The sequence below is a fragment of the Felis catus genome, chromosome B4, assembly GCF_018350175.1.
Source record: "Felis catus isolate Fca126 chromosome B4, F.catus_Fca126_mat1.0, whole genome shotgun sequence".
NCBI classification, from domain to species: domain Eukaryota; kingdom Metazoa; phylum Chordata; class Mammalia; order Carnivora; family Felidae; genus Felis; species Felis catus.
The window spans coordinates 38,686,756-38,708,382 of record NC_058374.1 but is presented as its reverse complement, the minus strand read 5'-3'; the positions used below and the strand labels follow the sequence as shown (position 1 = coordinate 38,708,382).

General features: G+C 51.7%; 1 protein-coding gene across 7 annotated transcripts in view; it reads left to right on the top strand.

Moving 5' to 3' along the window:
* TSPAN11 (tetraspanin 11) overlaps nt 1–21,627 on the top strand; it is a 74,202-nt gene that overhangs the window by 28,671 nt on the left and 23,904 nt on the right. For all 7 annotated transcript variants that reach the window (XM_023256683.2, XM_045061262.1, XM_023256685.2 and 4 more), the window contains exons 2-3: nt 596–690; nt 13,515–13,706. In XM_023256683.2, coding sequence (XP_023112451.1) covers nt 607–690; nt 13,515–13,706 — 276 coding nt within the window. In that variant the 5' untranslated portion in view covers nt 596–606. The remainder of the gene's footprint in view (nt 1–595; nt 691–13,514; nt 13,707–21,627) is intronic.

Below are 21,627 nucleotides of genomic sequence, written 5' to 3'. Positions count from 1 at the left end.
TGAACCCGGGGAGTCAGACTCCAGAGCTCTTGTCTGCCTGCCAAACAACAAGGCCTGCTGACCTGCTTCCTCATGGGGAAAGTCAAGGTGCAGGGGACAAGTAGGGTGGACTGGGTGAGGCTGATGTTCTCTCCAGCCTGGACTGTCTGATTTGGGGCTCATGCCTCACCTACACACAAAAAGATCCCGCTCAAGTAATGCAGAGTGCCAGACTCCAGGGCCAAGCACACACGCCAAGTGTGCGTGAGTATGTGTGTGTGTAGGACAGGTAAATTTGTGTCCTGCAACCCTGATGAGACAGGAGAAGAGAATCAGAACACACTGCAAGGTCAGTGCAAAGTCTGTAGGAAGACCTGTAGGTTAGACTTAGGTCAAAAGGGCAAAACCAAGATCCAAAGGGTCTAGAAAATTCTTCTCAGTGCACCTGTATTGTGCATCCAACAGCCTTTGGATTTCCCTGATCTTTGCTCCAGGTTACATAGCCATAGCCTCAGACCCACCTAGCCAGATGGGCTAGTAAGGAGTCCTGGCTCTGGAAGGAGGACAGTGGCTCCCCATGGTCTGCCAACCCCCAACACATGTGTCTTCTTTGCAGGCCCAGCAACCATGGCCCATTACAAGGCCGAGCAGGATGACTGGCTGCTCGTCTACCTGAAGTATTTACTCTTTGTCTTTAACTTCTTCTTCTGGGTAAGTGAATTTTGCACACACATCCCCTTCCCCAGCGGAGTGAGTCAAGCCACCTTTGTTTTTTTTGTGAGTCACCACTCTGGTTGATTTCTTCCAAATCAAAGACCACCCATGGGCAAATTCTGCCTACTTGAAAGCAAACATGTACATTCGCTGCTGAGGGGGGAGAAAAGAATCTGGTCTGCAGGTTGGCTTGGAGTCCTACCACGTGGCATCTGAATGGAGGATGCATGAGAACAACATGGAGTGTTGTGCTCCAGCCCGCTGCACAAAGGGTCCGGCTCTTCCTCCACAGCTAACTCGTGGTACCAGGGCCTTGTGGGAAATGTGCATGCCTGAAACAATTGCTTATTTTCCACCGAAGCCCATTTGCCTCTCCTGGTTAACTTTCTCCAGGACCGAGGCCGGTGTGACGGCAATGGCCTCTTTAGTGACTCGTGTCAGGAAGCCTGCCCGTGGAGGTCTTTCAGGAGGAGGGGGTTCTGTCCACTTGAGGCAATTACTGGAGTAATTGGGAGCAGAAGACCATCAGTTCCCCCAAGTAGCCAGACACCGGAATGTGTGTACTTTGTATCACAATCTCACGAAATCTGGAGAGGCAGAAGGGTGCTTAAGAGGCTGAGCAGGCTTTGCTCAGCTCTGCTGCTTACTGATGGTGCGGCCTCCGGCAAGCCACTTAACATCAGCGAGTCTCTTTCCCCAGCTACAAAACGGGGAATCGTTTCCAGCCGCTTGGGATTTGTTAAAAACAAGACAACAGGCCCCAAATGGAGGTACTTACACCAAGCCATCATGTCACCAAACTGAGACTTAATTATGGTCAATTACGGTCTCAGCTCTCCCAGAAATGGCATCCTAAACTAGTCAATCGGGAATCGCCTGATGAGCACTAGTTACGTAGTCTGCCTGATAGATCCCCGCCTTCCCCTGAAGGAAAGTAACCTTGCAATAGCCAGCCTGCTTTTTTGCCTAATATAACATCCTTGTTCCTGCTCCCTTCTGGGTATAAAAGTCTTTTCTTTGGTGCAGGTCCTCAGAGCTCCTTCCTGTCTGTTAGATTGGATGCTGCCCGGTTGGAAGCAACTTCTGCTCAAAGAAACTTTTAAAATGTTTAATTTGCCTCAGTTTATCTTTTAACTGTTCGCTTAGCAGATGCTCTAAAACTATATGTTAAGTGCTTAGCTCAGTCTCTGCACATAGAGGGCATTCGATATGCAATATTTTGGGTATGTTAGATGCAGAAAGCCTGAAAATACCACCAGATCAACCTGCTGATAAAACAGAGCTGAGTTTCCTTATTACCCTGGGAAGCGATGCTCTCGCTCTCCCTTGACAGAGTCTTAGAAACATCTCAGAAAGGCAAAGGCAAAGATAGGTTATATCTACGTTTTCAGGGTCTTCCATTAAGACTAATGAAACTGCCTAAAGTGGGGCAGTGCGTTAAGACACTGAAGGATCGTGACACACAGTAATTTAGGATTGTTGGGCACAGCAAGACCAGGGTTTGGAGAGCCTTGGAGAGTAGACAGTCATTTGATGCTATCTGTTAAAAAGTTGAACAATTTGATGTTTGTTTAAATGTTTTCTGCAAAGTTCCTTAAATGAACAATAAACTTTTTTTACTTGCAACTTTTATCTTCCTGAGCAAGAGTTTCCTGGAATAGTGAAGCTGTATTGAGGAAGACAGTGGAATAATAAAGCCACGCTGATGTGATCAGTGAGCTGTGTGGGTGTAGATAGTTTTGATTCTCAGAGATAAATCCGATAGAGTGCTTGGGATTCTTGCTGAGTGAGGGTTTTTTTTTTCTTTTAAGAATGTTTTTCCTGAGCATAAAGGTCTATGTCTCCACAACCGATAATCCCTAAAATACTGAAAAGTATAAAGAAGAAAATAAAGATTGCCCATAGCTCACACCATTAGGTCCCTAGAGATGCTGTAACAGGGCATCACGAACTGAGTAGTTTCAAACAACAGACCTTTATTCTCTCACAGCTCTGGAGGCTGGAAGTCCAAAATCAAGGTGTCTTCAGGGCCACGCTTGTTCTTAGAGGCTGGGTAGAATCTTGCCTTGACTCTTCCAAAATTCGGGTGGCGACCTGCAGGTTTTGGCATTCTTAGGCTTGCAACGTCCTGATTCCGGTCTCTGCCTCTGCCATCCCATACTGTTCTTCCCATTCATAGATGCTGGGGTTAGGACTTCAACAAACCTTTTGGGGGGGGGGGGGACACAATTCAACCCATAATACTTCTCATCCAGGGATGACCACTGTTGACACTCCCCCTAGACTTGGCCCTGATCAGGACAGGAGATGGTGGTGACCTACAGTATGGGGTGACAGTGGGGATCAAATATTTGGAGAGAGTCAAGGGACTTGGGAGGCAAAGTTAGGTCATTAGCTGGCTGAGGGGGATTAAAATGTGTAACCCTTGGGTAGATGGTAAAGCTCTTCACTGCAGCAGTAGACTAGAAAGACAAGCTACTGGGCATCAGATGGCGAGGTCAGTTGTAGGCACGGTGAGTCTGAGTTGCCAGGAAACATCTGAGGAAAGATGCTCCATGGGAAGTTGGCTTATGGGTCTGGATCATTCCCACCCAGCTGGTGGCTACAGCCACAGGAACAGGTGAGAACCCCCAAAGATAGCATGGAGACTGAGAAGAGAGGCAAGAATGAGATGTAAAACGTCCCAATGGTCAGGAGTGGGTCTGGGTTCAACAATGGCCCCTGTTTGCCCTGACTGAAGGAGCTTCTGAGATGTGGGACTCATGGAGAGCCCCAGGCAAGGAGATACCCGTGGTTCCCCAGGGAAGGCGGAGGAGAGGCTGTCAGAGCCGTGGGAGGAAAACTGGGAGAGACAGAAGCTGGAGATTGGGAGGGCTGGGCCGTGTTAAAGGGAGAAGACACATCAAGTATTTTAAGGCCCAGAAAGTGGCCATCAGGTTTGACCACACAGAGTTTACTGGTGGCTGTGGTGAGAGAACTCTCAGGAGAGTAGTGGCGGGAGGTGAGGGGCGGTGAGGAAGTGGGCACTCTGTGTAGACACCACCTGCTGGGTACCAGCAGAAGAGAGAGGGCAGTAGCTGGCAGGGCCCGAAGGCTGTTGTGAGGTGCTCAGTGCAGAGTATCTTTGGAAGGGCCCTGCCTGTGACCACCCTCAGGGTCCCCTCCATCCTGAGTGGACTCAGAGTCTGTCTGTTTGGTGCTGGCATTCCTTTGGGAGTGGTAGGGAGAGGGACGTGGGGGTGGCAGCACAGGCAGATGGGCAGCGAGCGTGTTACCAGAGCAGCTACCAGTGAGGGGGAGCTTCCCCCATATAGATCTCCCTGCTTTGGGTTAAAAATACCCCTGCCTGGGGGCCTGGCTGGACGTGGACCAGCTTCCTGGGGACCCATTCAGCCAGGCCTCATCCGCCTTATGACAGATGGTCAGTTAAGGGATATCCAGGGCCTCAGTCTCCAGCCCAGGAGCATCCTGGCATCGTCCCCTGGACCCACTGCCATGTCCTCAGAAGTAGATATGGGACAGACTGCTGGCCCGTCTCCTCCCACAGCAGAGCACAACATAATGCATTTTGCAGTGCACAAAGTCCCTGAGAATTTACCAGAATTCCCTAGGGAGGGGGCCGTGTCAGGGAGGGCCCCTTCCCTCGAGAGAAGGATCCCCCACTACACACAGCCCAAAGTCCAGCAGCCAGCCCCACACCTGAGCCCCTCTCTTAAGACACATAACAATGCCGTTGTCTACACCGGCCACCACTCCCACCTCTTCTGCCTTCCTCTTAAGACTCTAATGCCAAGAGCCAGGGAGGGTCTTCAGAGAGCAGCCAATCTGCTGTCTTTTAAGCCCCTTGCTACCACCAGCACCACCATGCAGACACAGAGAGCGAGCCCAGACAGCAGCAACAGGTTGTCCTTGCGAGTATGATTGGGGTGAACACTCAAACTTCCTTTCTCCCCCAGAACAGTGTTCCCTCCCCATACATCACCTTGCCACACTCTGTCCAAATTCAGCACAGAGAGGATCAGGAAGCCTTCCTCGTGGTGGTTTATGATGCCTAGCCCTTGTGAGGCACTGCTGGATAAAGACCTTCCTCAGGTTATCTCTTGCGATCCCCCAACCAACCATGATGTTCGGTATCACCATTATCCTTGAGCAGGGAGCAAGCTCACCCAGTTCAGAATCTTGCACAAAGTCCTCTAATGGTGACACCCAGGCATTCTGGCCAACAATAACAACAGTCAAAAACTCCATCCGTGGTGTTTAACAAGTACTGTACAAGGCACTTGGAACAAATCAGTGACGGAGTCCCTAGTATGCATTGTACTTACTATGGCGGCTTCCTCTGTGGAAGCATCATTCTGTGTAATCTTCCCAGTACCCCTGCACCCCTGAACAGCTCTAGTAGAAGCCCCACTTTGCAGAGGGGGGAGCAGTTTGCCCAAAGACCCAGAGCTGGAGCCCAGCTCTCTTTCACCTCTAAACCTATGTGCACGGCCCCCGGCTCCGAGTCCTGCACTCTCCTACAACGTCTTTGGGGCATCTGTGGATTAGTGCGACAATAGAGCATGCTGGGAAGACTCAGGCTCAAGTTTGGGTTCAGATTCAGATCTTATTTATTTGCCACGGGACATTAGTTGCTGTGGACTGAATTGTGACCCCTGAGAATTCATATGTTGAAGTCCCAAACCACAATGTCCCTGTATTTGGAAATAGGGCCTTTAGGAGGTAATTAAGGTTAAATGGGATCAGAAGGGTGGGATCCTAATCCGATAGGATGGGCGGCCTTACCAGTAGAGGAAGAGAGAGATCTCTCTTTATAAGCATGCACAGAGGAAAGGCCATATGAGGAAGGCAGGGCAGGGCATCCTTACCAACACTGAATCAGCCAGCACCTTAGCTTGGGACTTCAGTCTCCAGAACCGTGAGAGATAGAAATGCATTTCTGTGGTTTAAGCCACTCAGCTATGTATTTTATCCTCGTAGCCTAAGCCGACTAAAAGGTTAGGCAAATCACTGAATCTCACCAAGTCTCACCTTTTTTCAGACACTCAGTGGGAGTGTCAAGCCCTGTAAGAATTAAAGATGAATATTTGGAAAAATAGCATAGTTTCTGACATACTTGGTGCTCAGCTAGAATATGTAGCTATTTGAGGAGACTAAGGGACATGCCTCATCAGTTAGAGCTTTCTCTGTTCATAGCACTGGCTTTAAGACTTTGGGGATCATGATCCATGTAAGAAACAGACATAAGCATAAGCAATGACTATGTGAAGAATTGTTCGTAAAGCCAAGCTTACCTTTACTGTGTGCAGTGCACTCTGATATTTTCTCTTCTGCCTTGTGTCATTTTGTTTTGTTTTGCTTTGCAGTGCAGGTTACAATCCACCAAATTTATTTCACAGCCATAATGGGTTACAGTCCAAAGTTTCAGAACCCAGAGCAGCAGGATAGTGAGAGCGGCCCCCGCCTCCACCCTGGCGTGGGCAGGACGCAGGTGCCGGTGGCCATGAGCCAGGCCTGGGGGTCTCAATGTGACTTTAAACCCAGTCTCCCCGCCTCCCAATCAACTGTGCCATGGTTGCAAAATTTGAAGGCTGTGAATCAGTTTACACTCTGCATTGATTCTCACAACCACTCTTTAATGTCTCCATCCCTGTTTTGTAGAGGTGAAATGAGGCTCACGTGGTTGGCAGAATCTTATGTGAATTCTGGGTTTTCTGACTCAAAGTCCAGTGTTCTTCCCATCTGCAGAGACCACTGACCAATAATCACAGCCTTAGACCCGCTGCTCTGATGCTTCCTTGGAACCCAAGATGTCCCCAAGGTTTAAGGTTGCACCTGAATTGGGATGTTACGATGTTGTGGGCAGGCATGCAGATTGTGAAGGATATAAGCAAGACTTCAGAAGTGCCCCACTAGACACCCACATCCTGTGCCTAAGCTTCACCGTGCCTCTAGCCCCAGGCCTGCAACACTCAACCCACACCTGATCCCCCCATCCTTCAGCGTCTCCCCATCCCTGATTCCACCCCCTCCCCCTCTTGCATTTGATCGGGGCCATCTCATGGGGCAGAGGAGACCCCTTGGATGTAGCTTTGGGTCAGGAGCCAAAAATGCCAACACTTTTATGCCTCCTCCCTGATCCTAAAAAGATAATGTGATCCTGGCTTCCCTACATGGTGCCTAGGAAATGCTTTTCTTCCCTCCCATTTCCTGCACGGCTCCCTATAGCTCCCATCATCCCTGCAATGTTGTTCCCTAATTTATTATTTTAATTAGCTGCTTGGCTGTGTTAATAATCAAAACCTTCCCAGCCTCCCCGGAGCTATGCCAGGCTACAGGAGAACGGGAGAAGAGCCGGCTGCTCCCAGAGCTCTGTGCTGCCCCGGGGTGTTGTGTGAGGCATTGGTACTTCCCTTGGGGACTAGTGAGGCTTGGCCTCCAGGGGACCCTTGGGATCCCTTAGGGGGGACATGGGCCAACACGGGAGGCAGAGATGGTGGAAGACTCATGCCCTGGCCAGGGGAGGGAAGTGAGGTGACTTCAGGACATCTCTCTAGGACTCCCATGGAAGGCCTAGAAAAGAAGAGCCCCAGCTCGCTCTCCTGCTGAGGGTAGAGAGCCCTTTACCTCCACATCATCGTCCCACTGTACGGGCCTTTGCCTGCCTCTCAGGACATGTCATCTGTGACAGAACAGGTGAGGGGTCCCATGGCTGGTTTTTCTCCTGCTCCCCTTCTTAAGGTGCTAAAGTCACAGGACCCCCCATGGGGTTGAGGGCATTCCTGCCTCTCTGTGCGGTCAGGGTCTGCTCATACATTTGACAGGGATGCACATTTGGTCTGCACGGGGCCATTGTGGGTGAGACCAGTCACAGAGGAAGCCTGTGGTGACAGCCCTGAGTAACGTGGCTTGCTTCGTGGGCAAAGCAGCTTTGTGTGGATCGACAGCCCAGCTGGTAAAATGGGCACTAAACTGGCCAATAAGGTTCTTGAGTTCTAGTCCCCACTTGGCCCCTGGCTACTTACAGGACCTTGGAAAGTCACCTCTCCAGGACTTTATATATAGAATATAAAAGGGGCTAGACTTGACTCTTCTGCCTGTCCCACCCTCCCTCCCCCTCCTTCCCTAAGGAGTTACCAGGCACTACCACATGTAGTGCTCTGCTGGGGATACTAAGATGAGGAAGATTTAACCAAGAGGCTACAAGGGAGACCAAGTGATGAACACAACAAATACACTGTGACACGTGTCACTCTAGAAGCCCATACAAGGCGTGGAAGCAGCAGGGAGCACAGAATGACTTGTGAGACAGGGGGGCAGAGTCTGAGCTGGGTTTGAAGAAGGAACAGGTAGTCTTATGTTCTCTCTCAGCTCCAGCCCCCAATACATCCCACGATCTCTGCTCTTGTCATAAAGGTAGACTGGCTTGGGGAAAGAGGGAAAGTAGTGCTCTGATTTACTTTACCAAGGGATCTTTAAAACCACAGAGCCAAGAAAAGAGTGGATCAAAGTAGAAAGTGGCCTTTATCAGGACAAGCCTACCCTTGAAGATTCAACTCAAACAGAACTGGCACTGAGGCCATGGGAATGTGGGGTGACCTGGGAGAAATGCCTGCCTGGCACTGGGGGGTGTTGGTCAGGTCATTTATCAAGCTGAGGCCAGATATTGGAGGGCCTTGAGCCCATGCTGGAGTCTGGGCTTGGTGCGCTGGGTGCTAGGGAGCCGGGGGCAGTTTTTCGGCGGGATCAGCCCTGGAATCATGACACACTTGCTTCTGGGTTGAGCAGGGGCCAGGAGGCTGATGATACACGGGTGGGGAGGTGGGGAGCCAAAGCCAGGGCAGTGCATGGAGCTGGGTGGGAGAACAGATGGGGACTGGCATACGGCTTCCCTGGGAGGAGAGAGAGGAGTCCATAATGACCTTGGGGGAGGGGGGGTGGATTCTGGTCTGGGTGGGTGGTGGTGCATTGATGAGACTGCCCAGGGCAGAAAGAGTGGAGAAGGCAGGTGTGGGCTCTACACGGGCGAACGCACATTCAGCTCAAAATCCTGTCCAGTCCAGTGTGGAGCTGGGTACCCAGGAGGCGCCCAGCAAACACAGAAATGAACTGCAGGGCCACCCCATGTGTTTCCTGCCTCCCCATGCCATGGGCTTCCCTCCCACTGAAGGCAGAAAACTCTACTGCCTGGAGGACCCTTCTCTACTGGGAGCCCCGTAGTCCTGGCCCCTGCTCCGCCCCACCAGCCCTTCCCCCAAATCCCAGGACAGAAACGCTTCAGTAGCCTGGCAAAGATAATCCTGCAATTACTTTTACACTCTCTGCCTGATGTCTGTCAGGGCCCAGCCATGTGCGGTTGCTCAGGCTAATCCTTCTGAGCATGTGATGACCTGAGCAACTTTTTGGCAATGTTTCTTTTCTATAAATGGGAAGTTCCTAAAATTACAAGGCATCGGTGACCTGCCATGCCCCTCCTGGACTGCCGGTGTCCTCATTGGCAAGAAGACTTCACCCTCTGCAGGGTTTTCTAGCTAATCGGCTACAGGCTTTGGTTTTGAAAAATGAGTTAATATTCCGCAGTTTCTGTAAAGAGCCAAATACTGTTGAATCAACTCTATGCAAATAGCTGTTGAAATAGCTCATTGGGATCAGACCTCTCCCTGCCCCCTGAACAGTCCTCTCCGTTCCCCTTCCACTGCTCTTCCTGCTGATCTAGGCAGTCTCCCCAGGGCTTGAGTGAAAGCCATGAGCCACTGGTCCAGAAGCATCTTGCTGGAGGAGTATTGGCAGAAGGTTGTCCTCTGGTACTAACGGGGACATTTTACCCACGTGGAAGAGACCTCAGAGATATTCTCATCCAGCAGTGCCATTTTACAGATGAAGAAACTGAGGCTTAGCCAAGTGAAGTGTCTGGTACACAGTCACATGGTTAGTCAGGGGCAAAGCCAGGGCTGGAACCTCAGTCTGCTGACCTCCCAATACCCCTCTGGTGACCTCCTCCAACATTTAGCAGCTTTTACTCTTCTGTCCAGATGCAAGATTGTTTTCTCAAGAGCTGACCAAGCCCCATGCAGGAGACGCCCTGGAGGACTTGAAACCCTCTTGTTCCTGATGGCAAATCCCTCTCCCTGTCACTTGCAGACACTAACTGCTCTACCAGATGTGACACCCCAGGGTGTGGGACGGGGGTTAGTGTCCCCATTGACTCAGAATCACATTCTTATTTCTTCTGGACGTCAGAACGAGTATGAATTTGTTTTCCAGACCTTAATCAGGGGCAGTGGGTCCCTTCAGATGGCTTCCAGGCCCTCCCTTGTGGCTGGAGACCCTGCTGCCACCCTGGCTCACTTGTGGGCTCTCCCTGCTTTGCAAGATTCCAGCCCTTTCTGTGACTGGCAAGAAGAGCTCTAGTAGAGAGCAACCCTCCATTAGTGGGATCAATACTGCTTGTCTCCCATGGCTGCATTTCTTAGAGCCCCCCACTCCTTCTCCTGGGAGCCCCATGGTTTTTTGTTTCGTTTCGTTTCGTTTTTTCATAATAGGACTTTAAATCCCTTCGGATTGAAAACTGCTCCTCACCATCCCACCTTCAACCTCAAAGCTTCTACGGAAGCAAACACCCTCACATAGGCAGGGGAGAGGATAGGGTTCAAGTCGGGAACAAACGTCAAGAGCTCTCCAGGCAGCTACGCCCAGGGGTGGGGCCCAAAGCTTCCAGGAAGTAGCATATTCAGTGGGATTCAGCACAGCGCCACCTACTGGAGGAGAGGGACATGACACTCTGACCCTCCATTAAATAGGAAACCTACAAGGTGGTTTTTTCTCCCAACCACCTGGGAACTTAATTAAATATTCATGCCTAGATCCCACTCCCAGAGATTCCATTTGACCTGGGGTGTGACTTGGGTTTTGTGGAACTCCCAGGTGATTGTGCAGCCAGGCTGAGAAATGCCACCTTATTTGGGTGTGGAGGTGGAGGAGGCCTCAGAGACCGTTCTCACTGGGTCTCATTGCCTGCTACAGGATTAGACATCAGCCCCCAAACCTGACTACATTATTTTACATGGATTACCATTTCTCTGGCCAAAGTGTCCAAAGCTTTTTATCAGATTTTAAGTGGGTTCCGTGTCCCCCAACAGATAAAGTGTCCCTAGTCAAGCCCAAATGTGCCCAGATGTGTGGTCCTAAGTCTGATTCTCAGCCTGTGGGGTTGACAAACCTAATGGATAATGGATAGTGTGTATATTTCTATAAAGAGACTACACCCATTAAAAGATCAATGCAAAGTGGTCACATTGACTATCTCAGGCTGTTCAGAATCTCTTCCTGGCACTGTCATGTGCCTTTGATTAATAAAAAATGAGAAATGAATTATTACTTAATTAATGCACTGTATATGGTAGGCAAAAGCCTTCAAAATGTGAGATCCACAGGAAAAAGTAATCAAAGGAGTCTTTGGTGATTATAGACTGGGAACCACTAGTCTTTCATAACCCCCTTATTTGAGATATGAAGAAACTCAGGCTCAGAGAGGTTAAGGGACTATCTTTAGGTCACACAGCTAGTTATGCAAAGCTGGGACCCTCACCCAAGCCTTTCAGTCATGCTGTAGGGGGCAGAAAGAATATGTGCAGGATATTTTGCTGGAAACCCTCACTTGACACAACTCCACTGACCCAGACTCAGGAAATTCCTCATTGGTCATGGAGGTTGTATGGGCCAAAGATAGCCTACATGCACAGGGAATTTAAAAACCTATTGTAGTCCAGGATTTCACTGAATCTAAGATACCATCAATTGTGAGGTACACCATTGTTTTCTCTACCAGTAAGACAAAGTGCTGCCAAGTATAATCATAAGACGCCATTAATCATAAGATGCATCTCAATTGTCGGGATGTTAAAATGGGGGCGGGTAGGACTGTGCATTGTGGAATTAAAAAGGCACGTTAGCCTCTCCCATGCCTTTCGGAGTGGCCCAGCTGTGTAATGTTCTTCTACCTGTTTCTCTTACCTCCTGGAGGTGCCAAGGAGGAGAAAATGGCACTTGGAAGGAAACATATATTTTAAAAGCAAGTGAGTAATACAGCAGGGCCTGGCCCAGTCTATGGAATCTGAGGACAGAATCCCAGACTGGCCTTCAGAAAACCTGGGTTTGAATCTCAGTTCTGAAACCTTCCAGTGGTGTTATCTTGAGTACATTCTTATTCTCTCCAAGCCTCAATTTCTTCATCTGCAAAACAGAGATCATATGTGCCCTACCCCCCACCCTATCCTCACCAAACTATTGCAAAACTCAGAGGGGAAGATGGTCAGCTGAATGGTGTACCTGCCTCCGGCATGGTGATTGCCGAGAACCACCTTTTGTTTGCCCCGCTGATGTCTGTGGCTCCCGAGAATGGACACTGTGAAGTGTCAGGGTGGGTCCTGCAGAGTCGCTCTGGGGCAGATGCCAGCACCTTAAGGACGAGCTTCCATGGACCGAGCCAGTGGGCCTTGTCTAGCTTTTGACACCCCACCCATCTGAGAAAGAGAATGCACTGTTAAATGAGGAAGGGAGACTGAGGGCCAGACAGAAGTCCACCTTCCCAGGAACAGAAAGCAGAGATGGTCAGAGGTCCCAGGGGCCCTGCCCCCACCAACACCCTAATACCTCCCCGTCCGGCACCCTGGGGACACACATGCACACACAGGCTTCTGCTGAGCATACAGGTCACAGAAAGGGTTGTTCAGCCTCTGTGCAGAAAGAACCCAGTGGGAGAGCCACCTCAGTTGTATTTCCCAAGTACCCCTTCCTAGGGAGACATCTGCCTGACCTGCCAGTCAACAGTGTCCTGTCCCTCTACCCTTCTCCGGGCCAGAAGGGAATGGGACAGAAGGGAATGGGACAGTCCCTAATGGGACAGAAGAAATGTCTCCCAGTCCTCCTGCTGGTCCAGACCAACCCCATTTGTGGAGAATGCATCCATTCAGTGGTGGAGACACCATGCTCAGCCTCCAGTCCAAGGCTCTGAGCTCTCGTCTTGGCCCTGCCCCTAACCAGCGGCAGAGCCTCTGGCAATTGACCTTTCTTCTGTGGGCCCCAGTTTTGTCACCTGTAGATGAGAAGAAATGAGATGAGAAGCCCCAGGTTGCTCCCTCTATGGGCACGTGTAAGCCTGAAACGGGGCACATAGGAAAGTGCCCCCCTGGGAAATGTGCACCAACCCAAGGAGCACTGGGGGAGGAAGGACACAGGGCAGCTGGGAATCAGGGAAGTGAAGGGACCCAGACACATTGCTTGTCCCATAATTGCAGCCATCTCCCCCACATCCACTGGGGACACAATAGGCCCTAGGAAGAGCCTAGGAAGGGCCTAGGAAGGGTACCTGGGAAATACAACTGAGGTGGCTCTCCCACTGGGTTCTTTCTGCACAGAGGCTGAACAACCCTTTCTGTGACCTGTATGCTCAGCAGAAGCCTGTGTGTGCATGTGTGTCCCCAGGGTGCCGGACGGGGCGGTATTAGGGTGTTGGTGGGGGCAGGGTCCCTGGGACCTCTGACCACAATGTGGTAAGAAGTACAAAATTGGGAGTCAGACTCAGATTCAAAATCTGTTCCTGCACCTGCCTTAGATGTGTGACCATGGACAAGTCTCTGAACCTCTCCGTGCCACAATTTCTTCATCTGTGAAATGGGTAACCAAACTATTTATTGTCTCAGGCTCTTCGAAGGACTCAATGAGGTGGTGACTAAAAAGCGCCTAAAACGTGGTAGGCTCTCTATCGATGGCAGCTGTGGAGCCCTCGGGGGCCGCCTGCCCTGACCTGGGCTTTCCTGCAGGTGGGTGGGGCCGCCGTCATGGCCGTGGGCGTCTGGACCCTGGTGGAGAAGAGCGGCTATCTCAGCGTCCTGGCGTCCAGCACCTTCGCTGCTTCCGCCTACATCCTCATCTTCGCAGGGGCCCTTGTCATGGTGACGGGCTTCCTGGGCTTCTGCGCCATCGTCCGGGAGGACAGGAGCTGCCTCTCCACAGTGAGTGCCCAGCCCCCACCCCGTCCCCCCATCAGGCTCCTGTGCTGAGAACCCCCTGCCCACGCGGTAGAGGTCCCTGGAATCAGAGAAAGACGGCTGCCCTCGGGTCTGGTGTTGGCCGAAGTCTCCAGGCTCTTAGCACCTACGCCAGTCTCGGTGGCTGCTGCTGCTGCTTCTCCCCTCCCTGCCTTTCCTCCCTCCTCCTCCTCCTTCCAGATTTCATCATACAGTGCTTCTCAAAGATACACAGAAATGAAAAGGGTGTGATAAGGCAGCCCCTGTCCCATCACCCAGACTCCACAACTACGTTCTCCTCTTTCATTGGTTTCCTCCCTACTTCCTGCCTCCCCGCCCCCCTCAGCACCCAGACACCGTGTCATCTGTAATATTTCACTGCATCCCCCTAGAACTGAAGGATCCTTCTTCAGAAAACATGACAATACCTTTCTCACACCTAAAAACAATTATTAGTCATTCCTTAATATCATGAAATAACCAGGCAGTTTCAAATTTCCCCAGTTGACTCAGAAACTGTTTTTGTTTTTTCAGTTTGTTTGAACCAAAACCTAAATTAGGTCCATGTATTAAGATTAAGATTGGGCTGGGGCTCCTGGTTGGCTCTGTCGGTTAAGCATCTGACTTCGGCTCAGATCATTATCTCACGGTTCGCAGGTTTGAGCCCCTCGTCAGGCTCTCTGTTGTCAGCACAGAGCCTGCTTCGGATCCTGTGTCCCCCTCTTTCTCTGCCCCTGTTCCGCTCGCACTTTCTCTCTCAAAAAACAATTTTTTAAAAAATTAAGGTCGGGCAGTTTGTCTCTTGGGTCTCTTTCAGTCTCTCAGCAATACCACCTACCTCTCTCTCTCTCTCTCTCTCTCTCTCTCTCTCTTTCTCTCTCTCTCTTTCTGTCTTTGCTTAGAAATTATTTGTTGAAGGAACAAGATCATCTTTCCTATGCTTTCTCCCAGTCTGGAATTTCTGATGATATCCTTGTGACGTGTCCTCCAGGCAGTTGAATCTAGAAGCATGATCAGATGTAGGTTTGATTGTTTGGGCAAGAGGATTTCACGGGTGGTGTTGTGGGCAGCACAAGCTCCTTGAAGCCAGGAAGACTGTCCATCCATAGCCGGTTCATCGTGTCAGGAAAGAAAACCAGGCAGGACTGGCAGGGGCAGAAGCCAGACCCACTCCCTTGCTCCCAAGGACACTTTGCCAGGGTAGGCTCCCTGGCACCTGGGTGACATCTCCCCACTTTTAATCTCCTGAGGACCAATCTCAGTGGGAGCAGGGGAGGCTACAGAACACGTGGACTTAGCAGGAAAGGGCCAGAGCCAGAACCAATCCGAGGCTTAGTGAGAAATCAGGTTGAGCCTGAATGGAATCAGGTCACAGGACGAAGCCTCGAAGGGCTGTGCTCTCCCCACCCTGCTTCCCCATACCCTTGTGCATCCAACCAAGGGAGCAGGAGGCAGTGGAGGGGCCGTCCCCTGAAGTCACTCTCACCAGGAGTGACCTACTTTTTCAGCTTTGGATACAAAAGCGCCTGTGCACAGGCTCCACAGGATGGCTCTCCCCTGCCTAGAAAAAGTCTTTAACTCTGCTCTGAGGGACAGCCTGGAGCCAAGGTGCAGGTCACATGGATGGTGGCACACCAGTGGGGTGAAGTCCCACAGGGGACCAGCCACCAGAGTGTGGGCTGTGACGTGAGCTGTCCTTCCAGCAGTGGGACAGGTGCACCATGAGCCAGCCCCACACCTGCCAGCCATCCCTCACGTGGCCTCGCATGAGTCCTCATAAGCCTGCTGGACATCCCTGATCTGATCAGCTTTAGCTGAATGAAGACACGGGACATGACCGAGTGACTGGGCATGTGATGCGGCCCGGGAGGAGGTGCCAGCCCTTATGGGGACCAGTGCAGCTGGGCCCAGAGGAATCCTGATCCCTCCATTCTCAGGGAGTCCACCTTTGCTCTGCTCAGCCCTTTAGGAAGTGGGGCCTTCAGCTGGGCCCCGAGCTTCAGGCTGGGCCCTCTGGCCCACAGAGGCAGGCTGCTGAGCTGGGTCATCACCGGCTGCCCCTTCCTAACACCAGCTAATCTTGTGGAAGAAATAGGACTCACCTCTCCAGCCCAGGAAGGAAGGCAGAGACTCTCACTTGGGAACCTTCCTTCTCAGTTGGAGCTATCTGTCTTGGTACCATAGGAGCTCCTAAGACCAGTGGTCCCCTACAGCCCAGGGAGACAGCCCCCTGCATTCCACCCCAGCGTGCAGTTATAACACAGATGGGCATGGCTCTTTGAGAGCCACCTCCCTCTGTCCTTACAACAGCCGCCCTGCAAAGTCAAAATGCTCATGAACTTTCTGTGCACCGAGTGCTGTTCTAAACACTGCTGAATTTAGCTCGCTTAATCCTCACCCAGCCCTATGAGGTGTTTACTCTTATGGTGTGCATTTTACAGGTGAGGAAGCTGGGCCACAGAGGGGTTAAACAATTTGCTGGAGACCATAGTGTTAGTGAGCAGCTAGGCCTGGCTCCTGGGCCAGTGCTCCCATTCAGAAGGCATTGTTCACTCCACCATGCAGATGAGCAAGCTGGCCCTGGAGATGTGGAATGAGTAAGGGCTGGAGCTGAACTGGGAAGGCCAGTCTGTTAGAATTGCTGCCAAGAATCCCCATCACAGGGAGGCCAAGCAGGGTGGGAGGCAGAGGCACGGGAGGCAATGTGGGCAGAGGGACATGCCATTCTCCCTACCCGTGGACGTCAGCACAGAGCATCTGTCCTGTGATCTCAGAGATCTGAGTGGGCACAGGAGGGAGCACTCCATGGGGCCCAGACAGAATACTAGGGCAGGAGACCAGGGGGCGGCAGGAGTGGCCCCTGCTCTCATTATAGTATGGAAAAAGCAGTGTGTGTCAGAGGATGCCTCATGTGGAAGGGAACTTGAGGGACATCGGGTCCCTTCCAGAGGTTCTGGTCTAAAGACACTAAACTGGGGAGTATGGGCATTGATGAGGGATACTCAGCTTTATTGACTTCTCTGGAGAGCAGCCCAATCCTAAGAGCTTTTGGCATTCTCAAAGACCAAAAGGAAAGCCTAAGGGTCAGTAACTGACAGCATTCTGATCTGTGAGCCACACACCACAGGCCCCTCTTCTTCACTCCTGTCTTAATACCATCCATTAGCCAGGCCTGTCCCACCCTCCAGGCTGAGCCCTTAAGAAAATTGATGTCTTCTAGCCTCCAGTCACAGCCCGCCTGGAGGGAACCAAGCTCCACAGCCAGGGCTGGGCGGGGAAGATGTGGGGACTTCTGGAAGGCCAGGCTTGCCTGTAGGACGGTGCACATCTACCTCTTGACTCGCCCTTCTGAGCTCCACAGGGTCAACAAGTTAGAGGTTTTCTCATCCCCCTGGGCCTCAAGGCAGGGCTGGGAACACAGGGACTGCTGGACGGGCTGGTGCTAGATGCCTTCCTTCTTCTCAGCCCCACCTTCCGCCCCACCCCCCGCCCCTTGCCTGCTCTCACTTTCATCCCAACAGAACTGACACAACACATCTGACCTCTGTGGTCCACCATCCTAACCGGACACATCACCAGCCCAGAAGTCTAGGGGTGTGAGCACAGCACTGTAGCAAACAGCAAACCTCGAAGCTTGGAGTCTTCTCTCTTTGCTTTTCCCTGATCCCCCACCCCCACTGAAAGAACCAAAGACGGAACCATCCCAAGGACCGAACACAGGTGAAGCAGTGCTTCTGAGTAACCCACATTCTGGCTTGTCAGCCCCGGAGTTATTGAGCACCTGACTGTTTAACCAAGAAGGTGGCTGAGACATGCAGGAATTTCTCAACCCAGGCCCCCCTTTGGAGGCAAGCGACGTGGTTAAGGCAGTTTCAAAGTGTTCTGTGGTTCCCGGAGGCTCCTTGCTGCTCTCATTTAATTTTTTTGCTTCCTTATCTAACTTCCCTTTGAAATCTTTCATCAGCTAATGGCTGAAGGAGACTCCAAAGGAGAAATGCAGCAAGCCTAGCTCTACACAAAGTGGTCCCCAAAGAGAAAAGGGAAAGACGAAAGACCAGGCATCCGAATGATGTGCGTCCAGCCTGGACCAGGAGGAGGGCGAGGCCAGACATCAAACGCTCCCTGAGAACTTTGCGGAGTGGGTGGTCCAGCTCACACCGTGCCACGTCCTTCCTGGTCCAGGCCCTTCCTCCTGCCACCTCTGCAGCCCCCAAAGTCACTTTCCCAAGAAGGCAGCACTTATCAGGGACAGGAATAGCACATCTTTGCGGGCGCTGAAATGCCGACCGGCGTGGTGTGGGAAATCGGTAGAGGGGAAAGAGAATGAGGTTTAAATTATTCACACCAGATCTTCTGTTTCAGTGAAGGCTGCATGAGGGAGCCAGATAATTCAGGCCAGCTCAGCCTAAGGCCGATGGCCGGGACAGATGCTACCGTGATCAAAAGAAAGGGGTATTTTTAGAGTTTTGAATATGGGCTCTGAAAACTTTTGTATCTTAAGCCACATGAAGATTATGATGGATAGCTCAGGCTAAATGGGTCCTTGTGAGGGGCTCTTTTACATCTAGGGGATGGATTAAAGAGTAAGAAGTGCTAGAACCAATTCTTGAAAACGAGGAGACCCCAGATTGCAGTTTGGAGCTGGTTGTCCAGGGCAGTAAGGTCTAGAAATAAGGACTGCTTCAAAAGCAAGTTGTAGCGCTGCCTGCCCAACTTACTTTGGGACTCGGGGAAGTCACTCAGCCACCCCTGGCCACTCCTATCCCTGTCTTTATCTGGGGGTAAGGTATGTGGAGAATGAGAGAGCATTCTGAGGCTTAGGAAATAAGTCACCACATTATGTAAAGATCATAAAATGTGGCTATAATTATCGTTTACATCACCATCACCATGACCAAGCTCCTTTGAGAAGGAATCTAAATAAATGGAGTTATTCTTAGGGCCATGACTCCCAGGATCCCTACAACTTCTTCCTCGATAGAAGCTGGGAATGGAGGAAGGACCCCAGTTCCCTGGCGGGGGTGGTGGGCAGAGCCGGGGTGGGGGTTGGGATGTTGACTGTGTGTTCCTATTGCCCATTTCTCAGCCTCCCATTACCTTCGTGTTCATCAGCCACCCAGCCAGAATGGTCATAGCCTCATCCGTTTGGTAACACTTTGACCTTTGAGTCAGCTGCCCAAATGCTTCAAAAGAAAGGATCTTGCAGCCAGGGCTTTGAGAACCCCAGCTCCTCTCGATCAGAACAAGAGAGCCTTTCCTGGTCCTGTATGGTCTGGTGCAGTGGAAGCAGGAAATGGACAAGAGGACTCTTGCCAAGGCTCTTCAGGAAGTCAGGAGTCTGCTTTGAGGCAAGAGGGCTGCTCAGGAGACCCATACAGTCAGCCTGGACCCTGCCTCTCCCAGCTGGGTCCTGCTGGGTTCATTCGGGAAAGGCCTGTTGTATGCTGGACAGCCACAGCTGCCTGGTGGAGCGTGGCCCCTCTTCCCCTCAAGACCTCAGCAAGTCTTTCCCATCAGCTCCCTTCTCAATGGCCTTACTTAGTTCAGGGGCTATGCAGGAGGGACTGCCAGGTGCCTTAGACATGAACCCTCCACCCATCTCCTTAGCCAAAGAGAGAGATAGACTTGCCTAAGGTCATGGAGCCAGGAACTGGCAAAGCCCAGTCAACACCCAAGTCTTGATCCAGGGCCCTATTTACTGTCCCAGGCCAGCCTTGCACAGCCCACCCCCCCACCCCCCACCCTTTTGGATGCTTCCAACACAGGAATTGGGCACTTGCCTTTCTTGTGCTCCAGGACCTATGGTTTGCATTCCAGGTGAAAAGGGAAGCATTTTGAGATCTGGGGTCAGTTACCCGGCTGCTGTCACTTGATCCACTCAGAAGTGAAGGTCAAGCTTCAAGGTGCAGGCAGTGTGGTAGAAAGCAGCTCTGTTAGTGCACGAAAGAAAATTTTTTGGCCTATTTGGAGAAAGTTCAACTCAGTTATGTGCGGGTAGATGATCACCCCATAGTGGGGGCTGTGTCCCCACCCCCAGCTGTGGCCCGAGCAAGGCTCAGAGCTCAGAGAGAGAGAGTGTGTATACCGTGCACGTGTGCGTGCATGCTTACATGTCTGTGTGTTTCTGTTGCAGGAGGACAGGGGATGGTTGCTAAACAGCATCTGTTTGCATCCCAAATCCAAGAGCTTAGCTCAGGATCACTGCCTCTTTGTCATTCGGTTCCTGCTTCCTTTCCTTAGCAGACTCTGAGTTTAGCCACATAACAGAAGGAGACATGCTAGATAGTCCCTCTCACCTAAGGAGGCATGGTCCGTGTGTGCCCTGATGACTGTGCGCACGGGTGATCTGAACCCCAGATAGCCCTTCCCAACTTATTTGGAAGGCTGTGCCTCCATGCAGCTGTTTCTACCTTCCCAGTGACCTTTCCCTCCCACTGGTGTTAAATTGAATCTTATTCCACAAGCACACACCCAGTAAGGGGCCTAGAAGTGGGCTGGCAGCTGAGGAAAACTGATCCCAAGTGGATGGTCTCCTCCTCCCGAGGCCCCACCCAGGGAGCTGCTGAGGCTGTTGTGGGCCGTCGGTACTGTCCTGTTCTGATGAGGTTCGTTCCCCGACCCCCCCCCCCACCAGGAGCCACCCGATTCCCACCGATGAGGTGAGCTTTCTGAGCCACACCCCGTTCCCATCTTGGAGTAGTGGCATGCCTCGGAGTTGCAGCCACCCTGTGTCCCTGGGATGGGGACGGGAGTGGTGGCTGGATGGCTGCCTGGACATGCTCCTCCTGGGAAGTCCCCCCCCTCCACGGTGACAGTCGGTGCCCTTCTTCATCGCCCCACACATCACACTGAAGTTTGGGGGGAGTTTACAATCCATTGAAAAATAAGGCCCAGGAGGCAGAGAGATGGCAGTGAAAGGTCATCTCCACGGTTAACGAAGGTGATTGGAGCATGTGGCTTTATAGCTGCAGCTGGAAGCCGTAGCAGCCTTTCAGCTGTGGTTGAGATCGGGGTACACGCCTTTCTTTAAAAAAATTTTTTTTAACGTTTATTTATTTTGAGACAGAGAGAGACAGAGCATGAACGGGGGAGGGGCAGAGAGAGAGGGAGACACAGAACTGGAAGCAGGCTCCAGGCTCTGAGCCATCAGCCCAGAGCCCGATGCGGGGCTCAAACTCATGGAACGTGAGATCATGACCTGAGCTGAAGTCGGACGCTTAACCAACTGAGCCACCCAGGCGCCTCAGGTACACGCCTTTCTAAGAACTGCCTCACTGTACTTGCCACATGGTGGAGAGCAGAGAATGTGGCATCCTGAGGACAGGCTGGCCCCGAGGTGAAGGAGGAAAGCCCCCTCAGCAGATAGGACAGGCAGTGAGTAAGGAGAGGAGCCAGGGTGTCCCTCTAGCTGTCCCTGCAAGGAAGCAGGAGGCTAGGACAGAGGAGGCAAGGTCCCAACACTGCACAGACTGATGAAACTGTGGCACCAAGACATTTTTCCCATCCAAGCCCTACACTTTATGCAGAAGGCCCAGAAAGGGTGAGTGATTTGCCCAGGGTTACACAGCATCTTGTCACAGAGGCACACTGGACCCAGACTCCCAGGCCAGGGCACCTTGTGTAACACCCCTTTTCTCTGACCAGCACCATTCTGGGCTCAAGATGCACCTTTCTCAGGTTGCAGTGGATTTAAATGATCACCGCCTACCTGTAGCAGCAACTTTCTAGATGGAACAGGTTTTACAGCCACTTAATTCCCTCCACCTCCTCCCTGCGGTTTCCTGCAACTCATTCTCCATGTGCCATCGATGGGGCTGCCATCAACCTCAACAAGCATTTCTAGCACATTCCCAGAATTTTTGCTGGGCACAAGGCAGCATAAGAAGGGAAGACATGATTGGGCCTG